At 37.7% G+C, this 26091-nt stretch overlaps 1 protein-coding gene across 4 annotated transcripts in view; it reads right to left on the bottom strand.

Annotated features, from left to right (window-relative positions):
• Positions 1-26091, bottom strand: part of ANO6 (anoctamin 6) — a 212809-nt gene that overhangs the window by 64593 nt on the left and 122125 nt on the right. For all 4 annotated transcript variants that reach the window (XM_024256710.3, XM_024256712.3, XM_024256711.3 and 1 more), the window contains 5 exons: positions 14189-14254; positions 12963-13250; positions 12646-12759; positions 10521-10636; positions 3863-3997 (listed from right to left, as the gene is read on the bottom strand). In XM_024256710.3, coding sequence (XP_024112478.1) covers positions 3863-3997; positions 10521-10636; positions 12646-12759; positions 12963-13250; positions 14189-14254 — 719 coding nt within the window. The remainder of the gene's footprint in view (positions 1-3862; positions 3998-10520; positions 10637-12645; positions 12760-12962; positions 13251-14188; positions 14255-26091) is intronic.

Here is a 26091-nt window from a genome sequence, read left to right as displayed (position 1 = left end):
TACTTAGAATAAATTTAAGAGAAAAAACAAGTATGAGACTTATACACTGAAACTATAAAATATTGTTGATAGAAATGAAAGACCTAAGTAAATGAAAAGACATCCTGTGTTCAGGGATTAAAAGACTTAATACTGTTAAGATGGCAATACTCTCCAAACTGACCTATGGAATCAACATTATTCTTATCAAAATCCTAGAAATAGATAAGCTGATCCTAAAATTCACATGGAAATGCAAAAGACCCAGAATAGCCAAAACAATCTTGAAAAAGAAAAATGAAAATTTGAAGTTTACAAAGTTACAGTGATCAATAAAGTATGGTACTTGCATAAAATGCAGACATGTAGATCAATGGAAAACAACTGAGTCTATAAACAAACTCTTAAATTTTTGGCCAACTGCTTTTCAACAAGGGTGCCAAGATAATTAAACGGAGAACAGTCTTTTCAAAAACGGTGCTGGTATACCTGGATATACACATGGAAAATGATAGAGTAGGACCCTATCTCATACCATTTACAAAAATTAACTCAAAATAAATCATAGACCTACATCCATAAAACTATTAGAAGATAAATGTTAAAAAAAAACTTCATGACTTTGGATTACGAATGGTTTCTAAGACATGACACCAAAAGCACGAATAACAGAATAAAAGGTAAACTGGAGATCATCAAAATTAAAAATAATTTTGTTTCAAAGGATATTATTAGGAAAGTGAAAACACAATCCATAGAATGGGAGAAAATATTTTCAATGTATCTGCTATGGTTTGAATGTGTCTCTTCCAATTTAGGTATTGCCAGTGTGGTAATATTAAGAGGTGGAGACTTTAACAAGTGATTAGGCCATGAGGGCTCACCCTTCATGAATGGAATTAGGTGCCCTTATAAAAGGAGTTGATGAAGGGAGTTCTCCCCGCTTGCCCTTATGCCTTCTGCTATGTGAAGACGCAGCATTCCTCTCCTTCAGAGGATGCAGCCCTTACCAGATACCAAATGCCAGCGACTTGATCTTGGAATTTCCAGCATCTGTAACTATGAAAAGTAAATTTCTATTCTTTACAAATTACCTGGTCTGTGGTACTGTGTTATAGCAGCACAAACAGACTAAGACAATATCCAATAAGAGACTTCTATCCCAAATATGTAAAACATGTTTACAACTCAACAATAGAAAGACAACACAACTAAAATAGGCAAAGGATTTGAACAAATTTTTCTCCAAAGAAGCTATACAAATGACAAACACATGAGAAGATGCTCACCATCAGTAGACATTAGAGAAAACAAAGTCAAAACTGCAATGACATACCACTTCATACCAACTAGAATGGCAATTTTTTTTTTAAGTGCTGATGAGGATGTGAAGACATTATTGTCCTCATACATTGCAGGTGGAATATGCAGTCACTTTGGAAAATACTATGGCAGTTCCTCAAAATGTTAAACCTACAGTTACTGTATATCCCAGCAATTCCATTCTTTGTTATATTCTCAAGAGATGTGAAACCATGTGTCCGCACAAACACTTGTCCATGAATGTTCATAGCAGAATTATTCATAATAGCCAAAGAGTAGAAACAACCCAAATGTCCATGAATTAATAATAAACAATGCAGTTTATACACACATAATGGAATATTGTTTGGCCACAAAAATGAAGTACTGATACATGCTACAACATGGATGAACCTTGAAAACAGTAGGTGAAATGAAAGAAGACAGTCACAAAAGGCTTTATAATGTATAGTTCCACTTTTATGAAATGTCCAGAACAGGCAAATCCATAGAAACAGGAAGTACATTGTTGGTTGCCAGGGGCCAAGGGAAACAGGGATTAGGGAGTGAGTGCTAATGGGCACTGGTTTCTTTTGAGGGCAATAAAAATGTTCTAGAATTAGATGGTGGTGATCACAACTTGGTGAATGCACTTAAAACACCTGAATTGTTTACAAATTTTTAATATTTTCAATTTTATTACATACTGAGTAGATTCACAAGAATAAAAAACATTTAAAATATTTAAATACTTTTATGAAATGTCCAGAATAGGTAAATCCCTAGAACAGAAAGCAAATAGATTAGTGGTTGCCAGGGGCTAAGGGAAAGGGGTACACCTAAATTGTGCACTTTAAAAAAGGTCATTTTATGGTATATAAATAATGTCTCTATATAACTGTTATTTTTAAAAGGGGGCATAAGGGCTGGGCACAGTGGCTCACACCTGTAATCCCAGCACTTTGGGAGACCGAGGCAGGCAGATCACCTGAGGTCAGGAGTTCGAGACCAGCCTGGCCAACATGGTGAAACCCCATCTCTACTAAAAATACAAAAATTAGCCGGGTGTGGTGGCGCAGCCTGTAATCCCAGCTACTCAGGAGGCTGAGGCAGGAGACTCGCTTGGACCTGGGAGGCGGAAGTTGCAGTGAACTGAGATGGCGCCACTGCATGCCAGCCTGGGCGACAGAGCAAGACTGCCCCCACCCCCACCAAAAAAAAAAGGAGGGACATAAGCTTTAAACAGGTATTTGATAGAAACTATAAAAGTAACTGAAAATATTTATAATTTAGATATTTTAAAGATATCTCATAATTAAACAATTAAAGCCAAATAGTTTTGAGCACAGGCAGTATATCCCCAAGAACTTCCCTCCATTTTCTGCAAATTAATCTGTGTGAAATGCTAGGAAATATGTGGTGTAACTATCATGGTGATTTCGTAAAATAAGTTATAACAAGAACAACCCATGAGGACCTTATAAAAATGCAACTTTTGCACTTTGAAATGTATTTTTGATTTTTTTTTTTAAACTAGAACAATGTACAAACCAACAGAGAAGCTGAAGACAAATTTAGAGAAAAGGTAACAACATTCAGCCTTTGGCCCAAAACTCTTTTTCAGTGAGGAGGGAAGAGTACTTCAAAAGCCATCTGCAGCTTTTAAGCTAAGAAGCCATAATAGGTACAACATGCTCAGAATCCTCTGTTAAATTGAAGGGTGATTATGTCTATCCATCAGGGCTGCCATGTAAGCAACCTACCTCAGGAGCAGGCTGACATGCTTCAGGCTTGAAAAATTTGGTTATCAGCTCATTGCTGGTGCCCAGAAATTTTGATCTGGCTGGCACACCTGGATAGCAGCCAGATATCAAGAGAAAATCCTGGTTCCGTGCTGCATCCCTGCTGGAAGTTGAGACCACCAAAAGCAGAGGTCTAATAATACCATTCAGAATAGTGACGGTGAAATTTAGAGTGCTCTGGCACCCACATATGTCCCTTTAGACAGTGCAGCTGGTGTTTGAATTTCAACCTCAGCACAAACTAATTTTTCACTACTTTTTTTTAAACATTGTATGAACTATTTTTTAATGTAAAAACCAAAACAACTATTGAGTTTTTAAACAAGCACTTTTTAGTAGTAAGAAATCATTTCTAAAAGTAAAACAAAATAAAACAAAAAACAAAACCCCTCACTAATTTTCCCAGTGGAACCCTGAAGAAATCAGAGCTGCTTTTGGCTCACATCTGCAGGGCTGAGTGTACATTCCTCTAGGGGCCAAAAGTTCAAGGGCAATCCTCCTGCCTCCAGTCCTCCTTTCTTTTTCAAACAAAATATTGTCTTAAAATATTGGAGTGTTTCCTAGGGGTAATATTCATGTCAGACACTGGGTCAGATTATCTAAGAAAAAAATTTTTCCATTTCACTCAGTTATTATGCTCAGAACAAAAGGGATATATCATCCCAAGCAATGAATGTTCTGCAATCAGTCTTGTCTTACCAAAACAGTTTAAGACCATGAAAATAATTTTATGTCTAATAAACTTTTCAGCATGGCAACAAGGAATAAACAGAGGTTACCTCCATGTACAGTTATCTTGATTAAGATATCCATAGAGAAAGCAAGCCACTCCTACAACTGCGGCCAGGAGAAGCATCTGAGTGTAATAGCCCAGCCAAGCAAAGTAGATTCCAATCTTTTCTCCATAGTATTTCCTGAAGAAAGACAGAAATTATTTTTAGAAGATGCAAATAATTACTCCGTAGCTTCATCCTAATATTAATTTCTGATTTTAAATAAAGGAGGCTTTAAGCTTAAACCTGACTCGATTCACCCTTAAAACATTCATTTTCACAGCAGACCCTGAATTCTACTATGAACAAAAAGTATATTACACATTATAGAAGAACTGATCACTATCGCTGGTTTGCCTGGTGAAAGTACATTAAAATACAGCAAGGGAGAGAAAAATGCTGATTATGGAATAAATACAGAGTATTACTATCATTCTTTGTAAAGACCAGCACTATTTTACACATTCTCCAAAAGACTGTTCTTTATATGCACAAGACAAATGAACATGAACAATCTGCTCAGTTTTTTGCTTCTATTTAACTAGGGAAGTTCCTTGGAGAAAATGTAACGTAAGTCACAAATACAGTTGAGCCTTAAACAACACAGGTTTGAACTGCACGGATCCACTTAAATGTGGATTTTTTTTCAATAAAAGATAAACCTAGTGTGCCTGCCTCTCCTGTCTCCCCTTCCACTTCCTCCACCTCTTCCCCGCCGTCACCCCTGAGAGAGCAAGAATAACCCTCCTCTTTTTCCTCCTCCTCAGCCTACTCAATGTGAAGACAAGAATGAAGACCTTTATGATGATCCATTTCCATTTAGTGAATGGTAAATATACTTTCTTATGATTTCTTAATAACATTCTTTTCTCTAGCTTAACTTTATTGTAAGAATATAGTATATAATACACATAACATTCAAAATATGTGTTAATTGATTGTTCATGTTATTGGTAAGACTTCCAGTTAACAGCAGACCGTTAAAAGTTTAAAGGGAGTCAAAATATATATGCAGGTTTTCGACTGTATGTGTGTGCGGGTGTCACTGCCCTACCCCTGTGTTGTTCAAGGGGCAACTGTAATAATAAGAAAAAAAAAATACTAATCTGTAGTGGAATGTCTCTCTGACCAAAATTTTTGTAAAACTTGTGAGAATGAAAGAGGGAAGGATGCATATGATTGAGGAATCCATCACCCTGTATTCCTTATATCTAGCTCTTCTATTTTCTCCTAAGTTTTAAAAACTGGTTAATGGTATACTCTGGGGTAAAACTGAAGAGGCCAGGTAGGCAAGATTAAAAAGGGCAGGCTGACCAAGAAGCAGTGCCAGAATTGTTCCTGAAAGGAAGGTCAAGTACAGTTAGGCAGAAAGAGAGTTTAGGAATGAAGAGACGGTTCAGGTGACTGCTGCTGTTGCTGATATTCCCCAAGAAAGACTCATTTCTGCCTTCATCTTGATCTGTACAACAAGGAGATTTACTTAACTCTGAGGCCTACGTGAGACTTCAGGCTCAGTGTGGAGCTGGGCTGAACTCCTTGGTCTTAGCCTCGTAGGGACTTAGCTCTGAGCAAAACCTGGAGTCCTGGGAGACTTCAGACAGGAACATCCCTGGGCTGGACAAGCACTCACAGGAAAGGTCTGAGACCAGTTCCATGGGTCACAGGCCTGGGTGTAGGTCACATCCACAGGGAAAAAGGAAGAGCTGAGACAGACTGAGGGTGGAATCAGATGGGAGGAACCCAGTGTGCTGATTTTCACGTGAGCAGAGCTTTGCTCTCTGGCTCATGGAAGGCAGGCAAATGGCAGGTTCAGGATACAGCCCGGGAGAGAAGTCTGGCCATGGGTTTAAGAAGCCTTGGGCTCTTTTTGGTTATGCTCTCTGTAATAAGTTTTCATCAGCCATCCATCCTGGAAATGCCATATTTAAATTGGAAAGAATCTTAGAAGTTGCCTGGTCCAAGCTCCCAATAATAAAAAAATATCCTGCTGTATTTAAAGAGCTGGTCAGGCAGTCTCTGCTTGGTTATTTACTGTGACAAGGAGTTCAATACTTTCTAAGGCATCCCTGTTACATTGTAGGCAAGGCCAGAAAGATTTTTCAAATCTTAAAAGGAAATCTGTCTCTTAGTTCTTGCTGAAAAGCTGGAAATAATGAGGATTCCTTCAAATGCAATATTTTCTGATCATTGTCCCTCTCTGCCAAACACCTCCCAACTCTTAAAATCAATTTAACAAAATTCAGCTTTGATTTTTTAAATCAAAGTTACAGGTATACAGTCATTAAATAGTCTAATAGCTCTAGAAGGCTGGTTATAAAAAGGAGCAGTCCCCTACCCCCTCCCCTATTTCCTGCTGCCCAGAAGCAGTCACTTTAAACTTTCATAGTTGATGCTTAGAATATTTACTTCCCTATCTCTAAATAACATGCGAGAAGTGCTGCTTATTGATTTTTCAGTTTTATGCATCACCTATTGACTTTCTATTCTGGAAGATGTGGATTAAGCTCTCTTTCAACCCCTTGCCTCATCTAACCATCCACATCTCTATTCCTGCCATCCTGACATAGTTACATTATAATTTTTGGTTAGATTAATATTCTTGCTTTACATTATTATGATTCTATAAACACTATTCACAGCTGAATCAAGTCACTGCTATAATTACTTTTTCCTCCCTGCTCAATATCTTGTTCTCCCTAGAGTTAATAATTGTCTTGATGGTTCATTGCTTAGTTTTCTGTGTACTTATCAGCAATTCAACCCCAGACTCTCCCCTAATGTGTAACTTTCTCAGTAGGCTCAAACACATGAGATCATCTGTCAGTTTCAACTCCTTGAATAAATGCCCTCAGACCTCCTCCAACCTTGACTGATGACTCTTCCAAGCCCCACCACAGAACTGTGTCACCTGGGATCTCTCTGTCCCTCTCTCTTGTGCTAGCATTTCCTGCATTTCCTGTTTACTAACTCTTCGGTCTTCCTTCTTGGTGGAGCACCTCCTCCATTACCTTGCACATCTAAACTGTGAAAATTCCTCATACTTAACAGTTTGACCATACATAGAGTTATATATATATATGGTCAAACTTTCCTTAGACATGTGAAGTTACTGCTGTCTTTCAGTGTGTAGTGTCATAGAGAAGCACAATGCTATTGAGTCTTGATCCTTTGTATGATTTTCTTTTCATTTTGCTTTCCAAAGGATAGCAGGATCTTCTCTTTGTCCCCAGCATTCTGAGCTGTCATGTTGGAGTGACTCAGTGGCTCTATTTTCATCCTCTAGGCTGGGTACTCAGCAGGCTCTTTCCACCTAGAGACTCATGATGGTCAGTTCTTCAGATACTACTCTGGAAGTATTTCTCAGATTTCTTCCCTACATTTTTTCTCCTCTGGTTTCTCACACTCCTATTATTTATACATTGTACCGCCTGGACTGATCTAATTTTTTATCTTTTCCCCCTTTTCTATCCCTTTATAAGTTTTGCTCTATGCTCTGCATAATTTCTTCAACTTCATTTTTCTAATGCCTTCTATTGGTGTTTTTCTGTCTAATCACATTTTCAGTTTCCAAGAGCTAGATTTTATTCTCACAACAATCCTTTTTTATAGGACCCTGCCCTTGTCTTGTGAATACCCTATTTTCTTTTATTACTCTGGGGGTAAAAACTGGAGTTTGGAGGGAAACTTTTCTTTTTTACCTGTGCAAAGTCTGGTTCCCCTAGGTTGCTGTTTCCAGTTTGGTTTGCTTTTTGGGAACCAAATGGAAAGAGCCTATTTTCCCTTCAGTAATCCCCAGTAAATCCCAAATAGATGAGGTTTAATAGCCTGAATGCTCAAGGGGTTACCAGTGGGAAGCAATGAAGGGAAAGAACATGTGGACCAGGGACAGGGGATAGCAAATGCATTTCCCCTAGCAAAATATATTTAAAATAGTCGGGAAATTTTCTTTACTAAAGCAAAAAAAAAATAAAAAAATAAATAGAGCACATAAAAAATGATTAAGAACCCATCACTCTGTTATCAGATGCTATTGGTTTAACATAAAAGGAAATTAATAAAATGGAAACTTCACATGAATGTCAACCTCAAATATTTACATATGTACAAATATCTTTTAAAATCTTATTTTACAGGGTAAACAGAGTTAATGAAAGTGCCTCTTCATGACTGTAATCTCGGTGATAAAAATGAATGACAAGGGAATCCGAGTATAACCACATAAAATAATGAAATCTCTTATGAAATAATGAATCTAAGCAGTGATTGTTGATAGCTGCTATCATCACAAAAAAGAGAGACAAATGAACATTATATACCTTCTGATATAAGTACTCAACTCCACGTATCACGTATTCTTGTATAAAATCTAACCTCAATCAGATTAAGCTTCTAGATGAGGATCCAATTACTTAGCTAATGCAAATACACAAATTACTTAGTTATAGCAAATACAGAGGAACATGTACAACAACACCACAGGAGAGAATGAAATCAGCAAAATAGGGAATGGAAGGCATTCTTTCAACAAGGGCAAGGAAAACAAGAAATAAACAGCGAAACTAAGACCAGAAGAAATTTGAGAGATTGTATTAACTGCAACCTCTTGACCATGTTTGGATCCTGCTTTGAACTAAAAAGCCATTAAGTTTTTTTGGGGACAATAAGGGAAATCTGAATCCTGATTATCTGATGATAGTAAATAATTTTTTTTTTTTTTTTTTTTTTGGAGACAGGTCTTACTCTGCTGCCCTAGAGTGTGGTGGCACAATCATAGCTCACTGCAGCCTCAAACTTCTGGATTTGAGCAATTCTCCCGTCTCAGTCTCCTGAGTAGCTGGGACTACAGGTGTGAGAGCCATCATGCCTGGCTTTTTTTTTTTTTTTTTAAAGACTGGATCTCACTGTTGCTCAGTCTGGCCTCGAACTCCTGGCCTCAAGTGATCCCCCTGCCTTGGCTTCCTAAAGTGCTGGGATTAGAGGAATGAGTCACCTCACCCAGGCTTCCTTTTCAAAAGGGGGTATTCTGGTTATGTTTAAGAAACATCTTATTTAGAAATAGAAGCTAATGAAATGACGTGACATTTGGAATTTGCTTCAAAATGATCCAGTGGAGTGGGGAGGTAAAGAAGTGGGAGTAAAAGTGAAATAAGATTAGCTATGAGTTTATAATTTTTGGAGCTGGGTGACAGATGAATGCAGGCTTGCTATGATACTCTATTTCTGTATATATTTAAAATTTCCCACGGTAAATGTAAAACAAATATTCATTTGTTTAAAACTCTCACTTTTAAGGTCTAGTAGTTTCTCAAGTAGGTGGCAAGTGCATGGGGCGTTGAGACCCATAAAAAAACAGGTACGTGGCTCCAGGCAGACACGAAGTTAACTCTCCTCTTCACTCTCCACATCCAATCCATAAACAAGTCCTGTCGACTCAACTCCCCAAACACATCCCAAATCTGCTCCCACAGTCTCCTGCCTGGCTCAAACAGCCTCCTACCACCTAGTGGTCTCCTTGCTCCCTGTACCCCTTATAATCCATTCTCCACATTGTCTTTGCAAAATGTGAATAGGATACAATGACTTAAACATTTAAAATATTACAACTGCTTCTCACTGCAATTAAAGTCTAAACTCTTTTCGGCGCTCCTGCCACCCCTCTAACTTCATGTCTTGTTCTGTTTCTCACTAGCACTGGTCTTTGATGTTTCCTCAAACTTGCCAAATGTGTGTGCATCTCAGGGCCACTGTACAAGCTGCCCCTACTCCTAGAAGGACTTCTCCCAAGTCCTCAAAGTACTGGCTCCTCTTCACTATCCGGTCTCAGCTTATATGTCACCTCCTCAAAGATAACTCCCTCAACTCACTTCCCACTCTGCCCTCCCATTCTATTGCTCTGTTATTTTCTTCACTTCCATTAGAAATTCTGTTTATTTATTTTCATGTTTTATTGGCTTGTTTGGGTGTTCTTGGTCTATCTCCCACAAGCCAGTATCCTCAGCCCTGCCCAAACAATGTAAGCTTCTGGAGGAAAACCAACAGGGTACCTTGGGAAGAAAAACTCTTGAGCTAGTCATTGTATCTTGTGAGATACAACGAAATAGAACCTAGAGGCAGACACAAGAAAAGAGTAAAAATGTATATGTCTTACCATACAATAGAAGCTACATCTAACATTTACTTCTGTGCAATATGGAATTTGGTGGGTCTGCATCCCAGTTCCTGGGCAGGGGATAACTTCTAAACCCCTGGAATTTCCTGAGAGATAGGAGTGCCTTTTTATTCACAGTGGGACCCTAGGACTATGCCTGATAGTTTATGCCAGTGAAGTGGCTCATGGTGGGCCTCTAGAGAGTTTGTGCTAATGAGATGACTCAGGGTGGAGGCTGGCCATGCCAGAAGATCAACCATGTGACTGGAGAACTGGAGCTTTGAGCCACATATTACTGGCCATCTTCCAGGGGAAGGATGATACTGGAGATGGGTAATGATCCAATTAATCATGCCCACATAATTAAGCCTCAATAAAAACCCTGGCCAATGAAGCTCAGCACTCTGGGTCAGCTCCCTTCGCTGGCAAGAGTCTTGATGAGTACTGTCACATTCAGATGCTGTGGGGGTAACACCCTGATTGCCTCCCCCTGGAGTACTCCCTACAACCCCTCACCTGATAAGATCCAAGGGCTGCTTTTTGTATATGCTTCGAGGATGAGCCCATTCTCTGTACAGAAGGTACCGTTCATTAGGGCAGCTGGGATCCTCTGACTGACGGCGGAATTTGCACTGTGATGCAGAAGGCAACATGTAAGCACCATAATCATCACTTTTTCACAAATCTGCTTCTTAAATGTGATACAAATACTTGATAGTCAATTGTGAACAAGGAGTCCTCGCCTTCTGGAAGGGGTGGAAATACCATCTAATTTTTAGTGATTCTTAACCAGGCATGGTACTACCCTCCTTGGGGGTCATTTATGAAAGTGGGCAGGGATGAACGACTGGGTGTTACAATCCTGGGGAGCACTGCAGGGACTCTGTGAGGGCCCCAGAGATGCTTAAAATGCTTTAAGTGGGGCAGTCCTACACAATGAAAAATTGGGCCACCCAAGTGCCCAAATCACCACACCAGAGGAACACGTGATAACCCACCCCTCTCCTTGGACAATGGGGAAACCAGGGCCTTGGCTGGTTAGCAGCAGGGTCAATTCTAAAACCCAGGCTTCTTTGCCCCCAGTTCAGCAGTTATTCTGTGATAACATACAGAAAACAAACAACAAAGCTTGGTATCATGTTACACACTTAGCTTATTCAAGAAGCAAAACTTCCTGCTTAAATCCAGTTGCCTTTTTTTCTGACTCATTTTTCTTTTTCTGGCACTAGAACCAGATTACCAACCAGCCAAATCAGGGCACAGGCCCGGACCTTCACACACCTCCCTCTCAAATACCACATGGGACCATTTGTTAGCCTGAATGCGGGACCACTGCAATTAGAAGAGGCTTTAGTGGAAAAGACCTGGCCAAAAGCAAATGTCAACGGTTAGAGAACCTTGGCATCCCAAAGTAATATTTGTGACAGCTATTTGCAAGTGGCCTCAAAATTCATGTCTTGTTATTCGCAATTAGCTAAATTCAGTGGGGCACAAAAGTAAAACACATGGACTCTCAGGATGGATGGCTACATTGGGTCTCTTAGGATCAGTATTTACTTCACCCAGCTCCCTGTTCTCTACTTTTCCATGTGTGTCAAGCTGCTGTTTAGTGTCCTAGTTTTACTATGTTATTTAGTACATTTCAATATTGTCTCTATCCACAAATACATGTACTACACAGTAGCAATTACCAATCTCAGTCTTTGCTTTCTTTGGTCTTACGGTCAGATAAATTGATAGTGAATATAACAATAATGCAATATAATATAGTATTTAATTTATTTCAATGACAGACTTTAAACAGCTTTAGTTATAATGTCCCTGCATTTACAGTGGTCACATTTTAAAAATTTCATTTCATGAGAGATGTTCTCGGCTAGAGAAGTACTCTTGAATTTGAGGGGTTGCTGTAGTCTCAGAGTGTAGTCCTTAAAAAAATGTCAACTATCTGGGGTACTGCCATTGTCACAACAACTCTGACAGACGCCTTTTTAAAAGCCCAGGGATATTCCAGGGGACAGTTTGAAAATCGTATTCCAAATGAGGAAGAAAAGTCTATGTTACAGAAAATGATAAATGAGAAGGTCTAACATGTATTTTGCTGACAAAGAACTAATCTTTTTTGGTTGATAATAACATGTTAGTAATTATGAAAATAGCTAACACTTATAATAGTATTTATTATATGCTAGAGACTAACATTTGGATTAATTTAATGGATTAATTTAATCCTCTTAACAACTCTAGGAGGTAGGTGATAATTTATCCCCAGCTTATTGATGAGGAAATGGAGGAAGAAAGGCTAAATGACTTTCACAAGGTCATCCAGCTAGAAAGTGGCAGGGCAGGCATTTTGGTCTCAGAAACGCTAACACAGATTAACTGCTAATCTATACTGCTTTACACATTAACTGTGAGAGAGGTCCTGTCCATTCATTCATTCACTCCTTTAAAACTGAGTATCTTTATAACTGGGATCCATCTGTGAACAAAAGACCTAGTTCTTACCCCAAATGGCTTGTAATCTTGCAGTATGTTCCCTTCATTTTACTGAGGTACAGTCAGGAAAGTTAGCCCTTTGCTATTGTCAACACCAGAGTATACAGAAGGCCTTTTAGTTCATTTTTGCCTTTTAACTTACATCATGGAGTGGGAAAGCTGCCTTGTAGATCCCAGAGTTTACAAGTCTGTTGATCCCAAACTTGCTAACATTGTTTATCACTTGATACTTGACTCGAGAGAGGATGAAGTAAACCTAAAAAAGATTCCAAAATAGAGTATGCGGTTTATATAGTATAACTAACCAATCCAATCATTGTTTACTACTGTAACACGAATCTGCTGGCATATTTCTTTTCTTTTTGTGCAGTTTTTAAAAATAAAACCAAACCAACCAAACCACAAAACAGCAGGGTCCAAATTACCCCAAGACAGCAACTAAATTTGGTTTAGACTTACAATGCGGCTTCTGGTGGCTGGATTGAAGAAGGCATCTCTATCAACTATGTAAAAATCATTCATCCGGTTCTTCTCAAATGGGGCAGTGAAAAACTCTTGCTCTGGCTTGATGATGCTTTCATCTACACTAAGGACTTTGGTAAACCAGTTGAGTGTACCAAAGGCTGAGGACCGGTTTTTCAGATCATTGGGTTTCAGAGGCAATTTGATGTGCATTATTTCAGCATACGTACATAACACCTCCCATGGTGCGTGTACTTTTACAAATACAAGCTTGTCATCCAATACCTATATTGGAAAAATAAAAACACAGAACAAGAAACCAACTCTTTTCACAATTTTAAAACACATAGATTTTTCTTATGTTGTTGGTAGCTTTAAAAAAAAAATACAGAGAACACCACTGAAAGTGAAGATAACAATAAAAACAGATTTGCAAACCATCATAAATTTTTGCCTTAAAGACAATTTCTTGGTTTGAATCATTAAGGAAGTAATTCAAATCATCATAGTTCATAAAACTATGAAAATATAAAACGAAGAAAACCAAACTTATTTGTCTATCACTCTACCCTAATTATTGACTTAAAGTAAAAACACTAGAATATTCAGTGTAGTGCTATCATAATGAAAAATTTTTAATTTTCTAAACCTCGAATGAACTGTTTATCGTCTATCTGTTCAATATCATATTATGTGGCTGTTAAAAATGTCAAAGAATTATATTTATTGACATAAATCCATTTGCTATATATTAAAGGGAAAAAGCAAATTATAAAACTGTGAAGTGGTAATTTTCTCCTTTTTGAAAGATAAAAAATGTGCACATATATATTTTTGAGGAAAACAACTCAGAAGGACTGCAAAATTATTTATGGATAATTAAGATACAGATTATTTTCCTTATTCTTACGTTTTCTAATTTTTTACCATAAACTATTTTTTGTATAACAAAAAAGCTTTTAGAAGTTTCTTAAAGGAAGAAAATAATCATTCATACATGCATTCATTGTAAAATTCATTGGCTATTAAAAAAGATCTGCTAGTTTTGATCAGAAAAAAAGAATACATTCTACACAATGCAGATTTTGATTGACTCCTCTCCCAGTCTATGACTAAGATGTGGCCAGGGCTGCGTGTTTCCAATGTCACCCAAGTATTCCAAGTGGCACGAAGCTGCCCAAGAACAGTGGTCAGCCAAGGGCTGAAAAGGGACCAGTACTTACTGATCTTGTTGCTTCTAACTGCAGGCCATGACAGATAAGGTTAGATTCATATGCTTGTCTTTTCCTCTGTCAAAAGAAATTGGAATATACGTTAGACCTTTAGTTTACCAAAGGCAGAAAAAGGCATTTTTTAAAACAATATTAATAACAAAACCAAACTAGCGTGGACCTGAAAAAGAAATGCATCAGCTCCAAATGGAATAGAAGAAATGAAGCAGCTCTTGCTGCTGGTGACGGGTAAGTATTGGATCCCCAAGAGAATGCCGTGGAGGGTACTTCGATGCCCTGGCACCCTGGAAGGCCCTTGGCTGTCCTGGTGTGGTTTCAGTCATCTGAGGTAAATAACAGTATCTTGCTTTGACACAATCCTACGTACTTTTTGGCTCACAAAAGCATACAAATTGAGCTTTCTGAGTCCTATTCACTGATAGGAGTTTTCAGAGTTGAAGATCCCAGATTTTAAAAATTTGGTTTCCATACCAGATATTCAAATGCTTCCATTACTGGATGTGTGTGCGTCATCCCTGCATATCTTGACCAAATTCAATAAAACAACACAGGCAATTTTGGCAAAATTCAGAGAATTTTTTTCTCTCTGCAAGACTGAGATGTTTGTGAAGCTATAAATGTCTAAATCCATAAAAATAGTGAACTAAATTGATATCTACATTACATGGCCATTTCAAAAGATACAGAATATACTACACTTATGGATATTAAATTCTAGATGCCTAGGCTTTTGCCAAGCTGTGCCCAAAGTTGTAAGGGAAGCATGCAAAGATGGAGACTTGTTTCACCTTTTAAAAAGAATGCTTTTCATGACAAAACAGTTTATACTGCTTTGTGAAATGAAGAAAATGAGTAGACACAGAGGTTAAGAACATAAGCTCTGCTATGGTTTAAATATGTCCCTCAAAAATCATGTTAGAAACTGAATCCCCAATGCAACAGTGTTGAGAGGTGGGGCCTACTGAAGAGTGATCAGACCACAAGGGCAGACTTAACAAATTAATGACATTATCACAGGAGGGAGTTCATTAGCATGGAATGAGCTCCTTATAAAAGTTTGGCCCCCTTTTGTTTCTAACCCCTCACCCCATTTTTGTTTCTCCCCACCACCTCTCTCTCCCCCACCACCGTGGGGTTGACGCTGCAAGAAAGTCCTCACCAGATGCCAGCCCCCTTGATCTCAGACTTCCCAGCCTACAGAACTGTGAGCCAATCAATTTCTGTTCTTTATAAATTAGTCTGTGGAATTCTGTTACAGCAGCACAAAATGGACTAAAATGAGCTCTGTAACCACACTTCCTGGGTTCAAAATCTGAATTTATTATTCATCAACTCTATGACCCATGACAAGAAAATTAAACTCTCCATGCCTCATTTTCTTCATCTGTAGAACCAAGAAAACCCACTTGTTTCCCTTTTAGGGTCTTGTGAAGATATGATTTAAACTACATAAAGCACATGAAGTAGAATTTTCATTTCCAATAGTGACAAAAGGTAACTTGGAGCAAGCCTTCCACTGAAGACAGCTGAAAAAGCTGGGTGGAATATTTAGCACAGTAGTTAACAAGATAGAGAGGAACTGCTAGGTCCAGGTCGAGATCATCTAGTGGGTCTGGCAGTCAGGCACTTTACCCAGGGAGCAGTACTCATGATCTGCCCACTCTAAAGGGACAGAGTGGGGATGAGCTGCTGTGCTATGCACAGGGCCTAGAACATAAAAAAACTCCCATAAACTAGAAGTAGGTGAAGCTGCAGGAAAAAGATCAAAGGTCAAAAAGTAAAAGAATATACTTGGTATTTGGCTACATTTGAGTCCAAGTGGAATCCCTGATGTATTGTGTTGAAGTATCAGAAAAAAGATATTGCTTTGTTTTAATATCTTTAATAAATGGCTGTACAGTACTTAAAACATGCCAGACACTGTTCTAAGAGCTGTACAGATATAGTACATTTAACTATTTGCTGCAATTTGAACATACAATAGAGTAGCAGAGGAAACCAGCAAGTGGTATAACTTCCCTAAACACAAGCAAATGGCCTAGAAATGCCCCACTCAGATAGGGGTAAGGAGAGTTTGAGGTATAACTTTCCTACTCCGCTCCCAAAAGTGACTGTTCCCTCTGGGTGTCCCCTTCCCCACCATCTCCGCAATTCATCCTGAGAAGTTCTTCAGCACTTTCCAACCCTGACCCACCATATTCCCAACTTGAACTTGAAAGTTGACTCAGATTCATTCTACTTTTTACCTAAGCAGTACTTCTTCCCTCTAAATCCTAATCCTCACATTTTGATTCTTATATAGGAGCCCAGTCCTTATTTCTGATTGATTATCTCTTTATTATTGGGTAAACCATTTTGATCCCACAGACAGCGTTCATCAGTATATGCCCGACACAGTTTCAATTTGTGTCTTTGCCCAAATGTCATGTCGAACTGTAATCTCCAATGTTAGGGGAGGGGCCTGATGGGGGGTGATTCAATCATGGGGGCGGATTTCCCCCCTTGCTATTCTCCTGAGAGTGAGTTTTCACGAGATCTGGTTGTTCAAAAGTGTGTAGCATCTCCCCTTTGCTCTTGTCCTCCCGCTCCAGACATGTAAGATGTGCCTTCTTCCTCTGCCATGATTGGAAGTTTCCTGAGGCCTCCTGTACAGCCTGCAGAACTGTGAGCCAATTAAACCTCTTTTCTTTATAAATTACCCAGTCTCGGGTAGTTCTTTATAGCAATGTGAGAACTAATACAATGCCTAACACATATTTGTTGAAAGAATATACTCAACAAGCATTAGTTCATTTACAAACATTTCTTGAGTGCCTTTTATTTTGCAGGCATCCTGCAAAGTACTGGAGACTGAAAGAATTTAAAACAGTCTGCTACAGAGGAATTAAAGAGAAACTTAGCATCCAGTGACCTAAGACTTTCTCCCGACACAGAATGACTGAAACGTTTATTCATGTGCTTCCTGGCACTGTAATGGACATCTGTCATTCTTTATGGCCATCCATTTTAAACTCCTACCAGAGCCCACATCCACTATAGCAGATAAAAACACAGACGCTCCTTTTCGTGGTCTCCCATGAAATTCAGCTACTGGCACTCAAGCTAGGCCCTGCCAACCAGACTACCTGGCTCCAGGCTCCAAATTGAATGCTAGTGATGCAAAGAAGCCAGGCCAAGCAGAATACATTCTGGGGTGGCTGAGAGAGCAAATGCCAGTTCCAGAGATGGTAGAGGTTACAGCAGGAGCTGTCCATAGCCACTGCTAGTCAGTGGTGCCAGCGGTGCTGGCAGCAGCCCTGTGCTCAGGACAGCAACTGTGCTTTTTCTCCTGCAGCAGGCTTTAAGGTACTGCTTCTGGCTGCCTATCTCTAAGCTTCTTTATCTAACCCTTCAGGAGAATTTGTGAATTCTCTAACATTTTTCTGATAAACTCCTGATCTGCTTAAATTACAGCTCATTTCTGATATTGGTAAGTAAGAATCCTGACTAACAGAGTGGTTGCGAACTAGGGAAAACATGTTAGCCCAAAACCTAAAACATGGTACAGTAGAGGGAGGGAGTATTCTGAAAGGACCAGACACTGTGACATTCTTTCCTTCAGGGGAGATGACTCACCCTGAGGCTGTACAAAGGGCAACCCAGATGGTCTCACTAGCAGGTCATAGCAGGATCCATGCCTGTGTCTTTGGTATCCTCTAAAATTCAGTCATGAATTTCAGTTAGCATGCGAAAGCTCAGGCCCAAGAATTTTTAGCTCTTGGAGACAAATGTCTTCATTAGAAGAGTAGGAGAATCAGTCAGAAGAGGGTCTTCTCCAGTGGCTTGATGGGTGTTTTAACAATAAGCGCTGGTAGGGGGAAAAAATCATGTAACTCTGTTCAATGGCCTTATTACAAATTCATGGTTCCCATCACAGTTGGGCTGTCTCCTTCCTGGCCCCTAGCTATTCACTAGGGAGCTGTTCAAAACTTTTAAGGTGCTCCTTAATGCTCATTACCTAACTTCCAGCCCAGCATGCTCTGCAGGTGACCTCACCTCCTTCCTTACAGAGAAAAGGGCAGCCACTCACTGGAAACTCCTGCCAGTCTCTTTCTTTCTACCTATCAATAGCTGGGCACCACCTCTCTTCTTGGTGTCAGAAGTCCATCCTTTCATCTCTCTTCTTGAGCTTACTTTGGCAATACCTCCCATTTTTCTCTTCATTGCTTTTACTCCTCTGCCAAAAAACACCTTAAATGTTTCCCATCTTAAGAATATGAAATCCTTCCATGGCCCTGCCTACCGTTCAATTACTGCCCTTACTTCAGAGGTGTCTTTTAATCTTGATATCATTAACACTTAAAACAAGCCTACAACAGAGTAAGCATGCAATAAATGTCTGATGAATGAATAAACTGAGTGAATGGTGGATCGATGACTGCCTGTTAAGCCTGAATGAACTAAGGAGTATAAATGGCTGCAGTGCAGCAACTGGGCTCCTTTGTTCCGAGCCCCCCAGATTTTACATGTACTTTTACTTATGGGTATTACAGGACATGGTGTAGAAAGAGAGATGCAGTTTAATTCTGAAGTACACCAACACCAGATAGAGAGCACAGGGGCATCCACAGCATGAAGTGATTCCTGGATGCTTCAGAATTTGAATTACCAGATGACAAAAGGAATGAGGCTTAGACAGCCCAGAATGAGCCAGCCCCACATGAGGGCAGTTCTATCAAACATACCAAACACAAAATACTTCTGTCTTGGTTGTATCAGCTCTATCAGCTATGAATGCAACATGCTGAATAGTGCAAGTCAGACATGTACCTTCTTGATGGAGTTTCTAAACTGAGGCTACAACTCATCACCTTCAAGGGACTCTCTCTTCTCGGATTTTGTTCTAACAAACAGCCCCTGTAGCTCTTGCAGTTTTGGTTTTCCTGTTACTGCTGGGCATAGTGGTTAGACTCAGAGTCAAAATTGAAATCCTGACTCTGCCATTTACTAGCTCTCTGATGTCTGGGCAAATAATCAACTCTATAAGCATCAGCAGTTTCATCTAAAAAACAGATGGGAAAAAACAGCTTCATTTTGGGATTGTTTTAAGGATTAAGCATGATCATGGGCATAAAGCACTCAGCATGATGCTTGGCATACGATGAGTGCTGTAGATATGTCAGCCATCACCATTACCTTCTCTCTGCCTTTCAACATGCTCGACTTCCCTTATTCCATAAAAAAAAAGAAATTCTCTCTATTCTGCGGGGCTTATAGGCTCATCTCTGTTTTAAATACCAAATATCTGACAAAACAGGCAACCCCACTCACTCTGCCACTACACCATGCACCCAATGACCCTTCGTCCCTGCAGTGGGACACCAGTACACCATTTTACAGGAACTCTATGAGAGTCACCTAGACTCCCCCCTTCTTGACTCTTCTACACCACTTGGCTATCCTGATCTTCAGGCTACCTTCTTTGATATCTGATGGATATCTATCTTTTCTTTCTCTGAAGGATGTGAACATATCTTCTTATGTCTTCTCTTTTGCCTCATGTCTATTATAAGGTAGGTCACTGGTGAGAATGTATAGCACATATGAATATCATAGATGCAGAAAACACTAGAAATACTTCTCTTCAATCTCATTTTAAGAGCTTGATAATATTCTCTCAGAGAGATGTACCATTATTTATTTAACCAATTTCAAATGGTTGGATATTTAGGTGGTTTCTCCCTTTTTGCTATTATGAAAAATCTTTGTGCATCCATTATTATTTCCTCAGGATAAGGTCCTAAAAGTAAAATTGTTAAATAGTGTATTCAATTTTAAGTTCTTTAATATGTATTGCTGTACTGCCCTCCAGAAAGGTTGTACTAATTTATTCTATTTTAATTCTTTACAAAGAACTCCTGAGATATTTACCTGATTTCTCTCAGGATAATTGGTAGACCTTGGAGTTGGTTTATAATGCCCTCCATTTTACCACCAACTATAAATACTTAAACAGTTGAATCAAGGATAGGATATTTTTATTTGCTTAAACACATTAATATATCACCTTGGTGTTACTTTAATAAGACAGTTCTTGTTATTTTCCTTTGGCATGGCAATTCACAAATAACTAGTGGAATATTTAAAAAATTGATCAAACCAGTTTTCCTGGTTTGTCAGGTAGCTAAAGTAAATTAGCATATGTGCTATATTTGTCAAACAGGCACATATCAAGAAAGGACTGCTTACTTAAGAAAAGATTGCTTAAGTCTCTTTAATATGAAATCATCTTTACTTCACTGTAGAATTTACACTTGGATAAGTAGCAGTGTTCTTGACATTTAAAAAATTAGGGTAGAGCTGTCTTCGATGTTAAAAATGAAAGATAATTAATATTGCATATTGGCTGACACAGCCATTGCTCAATAAATATTTGCTGAATAAATGAATACCTGAGGCCACACAATTTTAAAGTAAAAATTATCTATGTGCCTTATTGGAAACCTTAATAAGAACCTAAACTGACAGTCTATGATCTTTATTTGGTGGTACAAAATGTTTAAACTAGGTTCACTGACTGTAAAAAAAAAAAAAAAAAAAAAAAGGCTAGTCATAAATTAACCTGTGTTGTAAATGTGTATATCTCTAGGGGAGCAAATTCATTTGCAGTGCAACCACATTTTATTTTTTAACCTACTAGAATTCTAGTAAAGCCAAAGTGACTGTAATCACTGAGGACCTATGTACATCACAAAATGATGCATGTGATTCTATTACTGATGGTGGAGAATGGTACTGGAGGTTCAAGGTGAAAAAGGACAAAAGCACCTGCCATACTCCAGAAACCAGTATCTTATTCATACCTCTTTTGAGAGGTTAATAAAGCTGTCAGGGAAATAAAGAATAAAGCAATCAAAATCACAAAGGACAGACTGGCATAATTAAGGAAGCTTTCTATCCCTACGCACCCTAGATTACACATTACACATCTCATTTGGCTTAGTAAAGTCATTGTTGTGAAGGACTTACTTGTGAATTACACAGTAATACTACTGATTGTAAACACAAATATCTATCATTTTCTTTCTATTACCCAACTTTTTCAGTATAAAAAGCAGGGACTGCAATGTCTAAGTAGTAAAATTAATGAATATACTATGATGATAAAGTAGAAATCAGTTGGGATTAATGAAATATATGAATAGATTGATTTCAAACATTCTTATAGCTTTTTTAGGCAAAGTATTGATGGTGCTGTCATTGTATTTTCAACTTGCCAATCTTTTTTTAACCTACAAAAACACAAGAGAAATACATCATAGGTACTTAATTTGTGAAAAAAAAATTAGACTAATTACTGTGCTATTTATTAGTTATATGTTATGTTCCCCAGAAGGTTTGGTAAACAGAATACATTATTTAATCGGAACTTAATTTAAATTCACGTGTTCGTGATAAAAACATTTAACGTTAGTGGACTGATCTGATGAGGAATTTATTCAACTGAGTAATGTATGTTCACTAGGGGACAAAAAACAGATGAGCATTAAATGATAAACATAGGATGGAGTGAATATTTAGCTGAAGTTCACTTCCAAGTATGACTTTTAAATCAAATCACAAAAGAAAGAAATGCTCATTCTGAGTAACACAGAAAACAAATTTTCAGAGAAGAAAAAATAAACACCCATAATTCACTGACAAGATAACTATTCTATTAGTTAAGTGCACAATAAAGTTTTTCAGTAAAGTGTTTTCCAAACTTACCTGCTTAAAGGAACAACTTTGGAGAGCTTATTTAAAATGTAGATTCTTGAGCCTCTCTCCTGGAGGTACTGACTCAGCATGTATGGGATGGGGCCTGGACAATCTATTTTTACAAGCAACCCAAGTGACTTCTCATAGGACAAGTTTAGGAAATCCTATTTTCTAGGACACACCTTTTTCTGCACATATATGCATGCACAGGTGCACAGAAGCAGCTATTCTTTTGTGATGATTTATCGCTGTCACACCTGTTTTATGAGAGAATTTGGTATAGCTGATTTTTGCCGATCCTGCTGTACCTCTTTACAGATGATCTTTTAAAAAGGTGACACATTTGCCCTGCTGGTACCAGGTAAATGACAGCCTCTTCATTCAACCTACAGCCAGACCTCAGGAGGAGCAATCAGAAAAAGGGTTTTCTCTTCTCCATGTCTTTGTGAACATGTTGTTAATTCCCTCAGAAGGATAAAATAGAATAATCAGGTCTTACTTTTCAGAATTTCATTGTCCTCTCTGTTTTTAAGGTTTCAGCCCAGAGATATCTCCCATTTTGGAAATAAGAAGCAAGAATTGGATTCATTGCTCTTGGTGATAATACTCAAAAATAAAACCAAATGTGCTTATACCAGCAACACATTTCACAGCTGTAATTTGAAACTGCTGATACTAATTTAATTTATTCCTTTTTACCTACAATCTTAGTATAAACAAGTAGACTGTAAAGCAAGGGAAAAGATAAAAATATAAAGACCTCCCCGCTTTAGTCTAAAATATTTAGGAGCTAAAGATAGATCTGACTTCACTCCCTAAAACAAAAGACAGAACACCTGCCAAAAGTTAGCTGGGAAGTAAAACCACCCAACACTGGCTGCCATATCTCTTACTGAGCCTATCCTAACACGAGGCTCAAGTTTCCAATTCATGAACTACCTGTTGCAAACATCATTCCCAGGCAAACTTTCCACGCTGTTCTGATTCCTCATAGTGTCTCCCACCTTCTGCGATCCCTTTATTTCTTCAATTTGAAGAAGGTAAGCCAATTTTTAGTCTATGCAATCATGCCTTCCTCTTTATGAGGATTCATGACACAAATTTTTCTCAGGAGGATCTTTCCTGCCAGAACACTGTGTTGCTTTGGAACAACCAGTTTTGTTTTTATTGTGTTGAAACTTTAAATTATGTTATTAATAAAATTCTCTTATATTCTTTGGCAACTAAGAAGTTGAGAGGCAAATCTGCAGCTGATCTCTAACTTCTGAACAAGACCTTATGGTTGATAATAAATCATTTTATTACTCTGACACATGGCTTCATTTTATTTTTCTGGCTTTTATATTTCTTTTACCCTGATTTAGTCTTTAATTACTTTCATTCTTGATATATTTCCATAGGTGACCTTAAATACTTTTTTTCCACTTCTCTCCTAATATTTATATTTATTTTAATTGATAAATTAAAATATGTTATGTATAACATGTTGTTTTAAAATATGCATATATAATGGAAGCCAAAATCAAGCTGATTAACATATGCATTTACACATCACAAACTTTTGCGGTAAAAACACTTAAAATCTACTCCTAAGCAGTTTTCAAGAATATATTATCAAATAGAGTCAGCTGTACGATAGTTCTCCTAATCTTATCCCTCCTATCTAACTAAAATTTTGTATCCTTTGACCAACATCTCCCCTACATCCTCTCACCTCCAGCCCCTGCTAATCACTATTCTACTATCTACTTCTATGAATTCAACTTTTTTTTAAACTCAATATGTAAGCATCAAATACTATTTAATAAATTACAAACTCATTCATGCATTGCTTAACAACAGGGATACGTTCTGAGAATGTGATTTCATCTTTGTGTGAACACCATAGAGTGTACATATGAACATACACAAACCTAGAAGGTGTAGCCTACCATACATCTAGGAGGATATATGGAATGGCCTGCCGCTCTTAGGCTACAATCCTGCACTGCATGCAACTGAGCTGAATACCACAGGCAGCTGTAACACTATGGTAAGTATTTGTGTATCTTAATATAGAAAAGCTACAGTAAAAATACTGTATAAACATTTTAAAGATGGTATACCAGTTTAGGGCACTTATCATGAATGGAGCTTGCAGGCCTGGAAGCTGCTGTGGGTGAGTCAGCAAGTGAGTGGTGACTGAACCTGAAGGCTTAAGACATTATGTGCACTACTGTAGACTTTATAACACTGCTCACTTAGCTTAAAACACAAACACACTCTACAGCTGTACAAAAATTCTTTTTTTACATCCTTATTCTATTGCAAATATTTTTCTATCTTTAATTTTTAACTTTTTAAACTTTTTTGTTGAAAACTAAGACACAAATACACACATTAGCCAGGTCTACACAGGGTCAGGATCATCGGTATCACTGTCTTCCACCTCCACAACTTGTCTCACTGGAAGGTCTTCAGGGGCAATAACAGAAATAGGGCTGTCATCTCCTGTGATAACAGTGCCTTCTTTCGGAATACCTCCTGAAGTACCTGCCTGAAGCTGTTTTACAGTTAACTTCCTTTATTTATTTATTTTTTATAAGTAGGAATATACTCTAAAATAAATGATAAAAAGTATACTTTTAAAATATATTATAGTATAGTAAACACATAAACCAGTAACATAGTCATTTATTACCATTAACAAGTATTCTGTACTATACATGATTGTATGTGCTATATTTTTATATGACTAGCCGCCCAGCCCAATAGGCTTGTTTATACCAGCATGACCACAGACATGTGAGTGATACATTGCACTACCATGTTAAGACAGCTATGATGTCACTAGGCAACAGGAATTTTTCAGCTGTGTTACAATCTTAACAGACATCATGGTGTATGTGGTACATTGTTGACTGAAACATCATTAAGCAACTTGTGACCATACATAAATAATTTAATGTAGTATTAACATAAATAAGTAGGGTGCTAAAACTATAAAAAGTACACATTGCATATTAAAGCTAATAAATGAATGCTTTGAGTTATACTATACTATCAGTTACAATACTATCTTATTAGGCAAAAATAACCAAATACTTAATATGCATAAGACTTAATGAGGAACCAAGCTATATGATCACCTCAATAGATACAAGAAAAAGCATTTGATAAGTTTTAAAACCCAGTTATTATAAAAATGCTTAGCAATCTAGGACTAAAAGGGAACTCCTTTAACTTTTTAAAAGAAATCTATCAAAAATGTATGGCAAGTGTAATATTTAATAGTGAAATTTTAGAAACATTCCCATTAAAATCAGGAACAATACAATAGTGACTACTATGTGTATTGGTTTTGTTCAAGAGGTCATAGCCATTGCACTCAGACAAGAAAAAGAAAGTATAAATATGGCAAAGAAAGAGCAAAATTGTCATCATTTGTAGACAATATGGTCTTCATTTGAGAAAATTAATAGTATTAGAAACTACTAAAACTAAAAAGAGCTTATCAAGGTTCTTAGCACTCATAGAAATCAATAGACTTCTTTTACACACAGTAAATCATAACTGCATTTAAAATGCCTCTGACAACAGCAACAAAAATTTTCAATAATTGGAAAAAGTTAATAAAAATGTACAAGATCTTCATGGACACTACAGGTTGAATATCTCTTATCCAAAATGCTTGGAACTAGAAGTATTTCTAATTTTGGACTTTTTAAGAAATTGGAATATTTACATTATACTTATCAGCTGAGCATCCCACATCTGAAAATCCAAAATGATCCACTAAGCATTTCTTTTGAACATCAAGTCAGCACTCAAAAAGTTTTGCGTTTTGGTGCATTTTGGATTTGGGATGCTTAACCTGTATTATAAAGCTTTACTTAAAGGATAGTAGATCTCAATAAAAGGAGTGATATATCATGTTCATCATAGTAAAACTTTTTGGTAAGTTTTTAAACGTTTCCCAAGAGATCTCATCCAGACTCTAGGAAAACTGTTCTGGTCTCATGATGATTAATCCAAAACAATGGATAACAGTTTTTAGAAGTTCATAGGCTCTATAACCAGTTAGTTGTCTCACGGTATTTGAAAGTTTGAATTAAATTATAATTAGATAAATTTAACTTTGATCACTAATTAATAAAAAATTCTCTATCCTACAGTCT

The sequence above is a fragment of the Pongo abelii genome, chromosome 10 (assembly GCF_028885655.2).
Source record: "Pongo abelii isolate AG06213 chromosome 10, NHGRI_mPonAbe1-v2.0_pri, whole genome shotgun sequence".
NCBI lineage: Eukaryota > Metazoa > Chordata > Mammalia > Primates > Hominidae > Pongo > Pongo abelii.
Note: the sequence above shows the minus strand (reverse complement) of the source record. Positions and strands in the feature narration are given on the sequence as shown.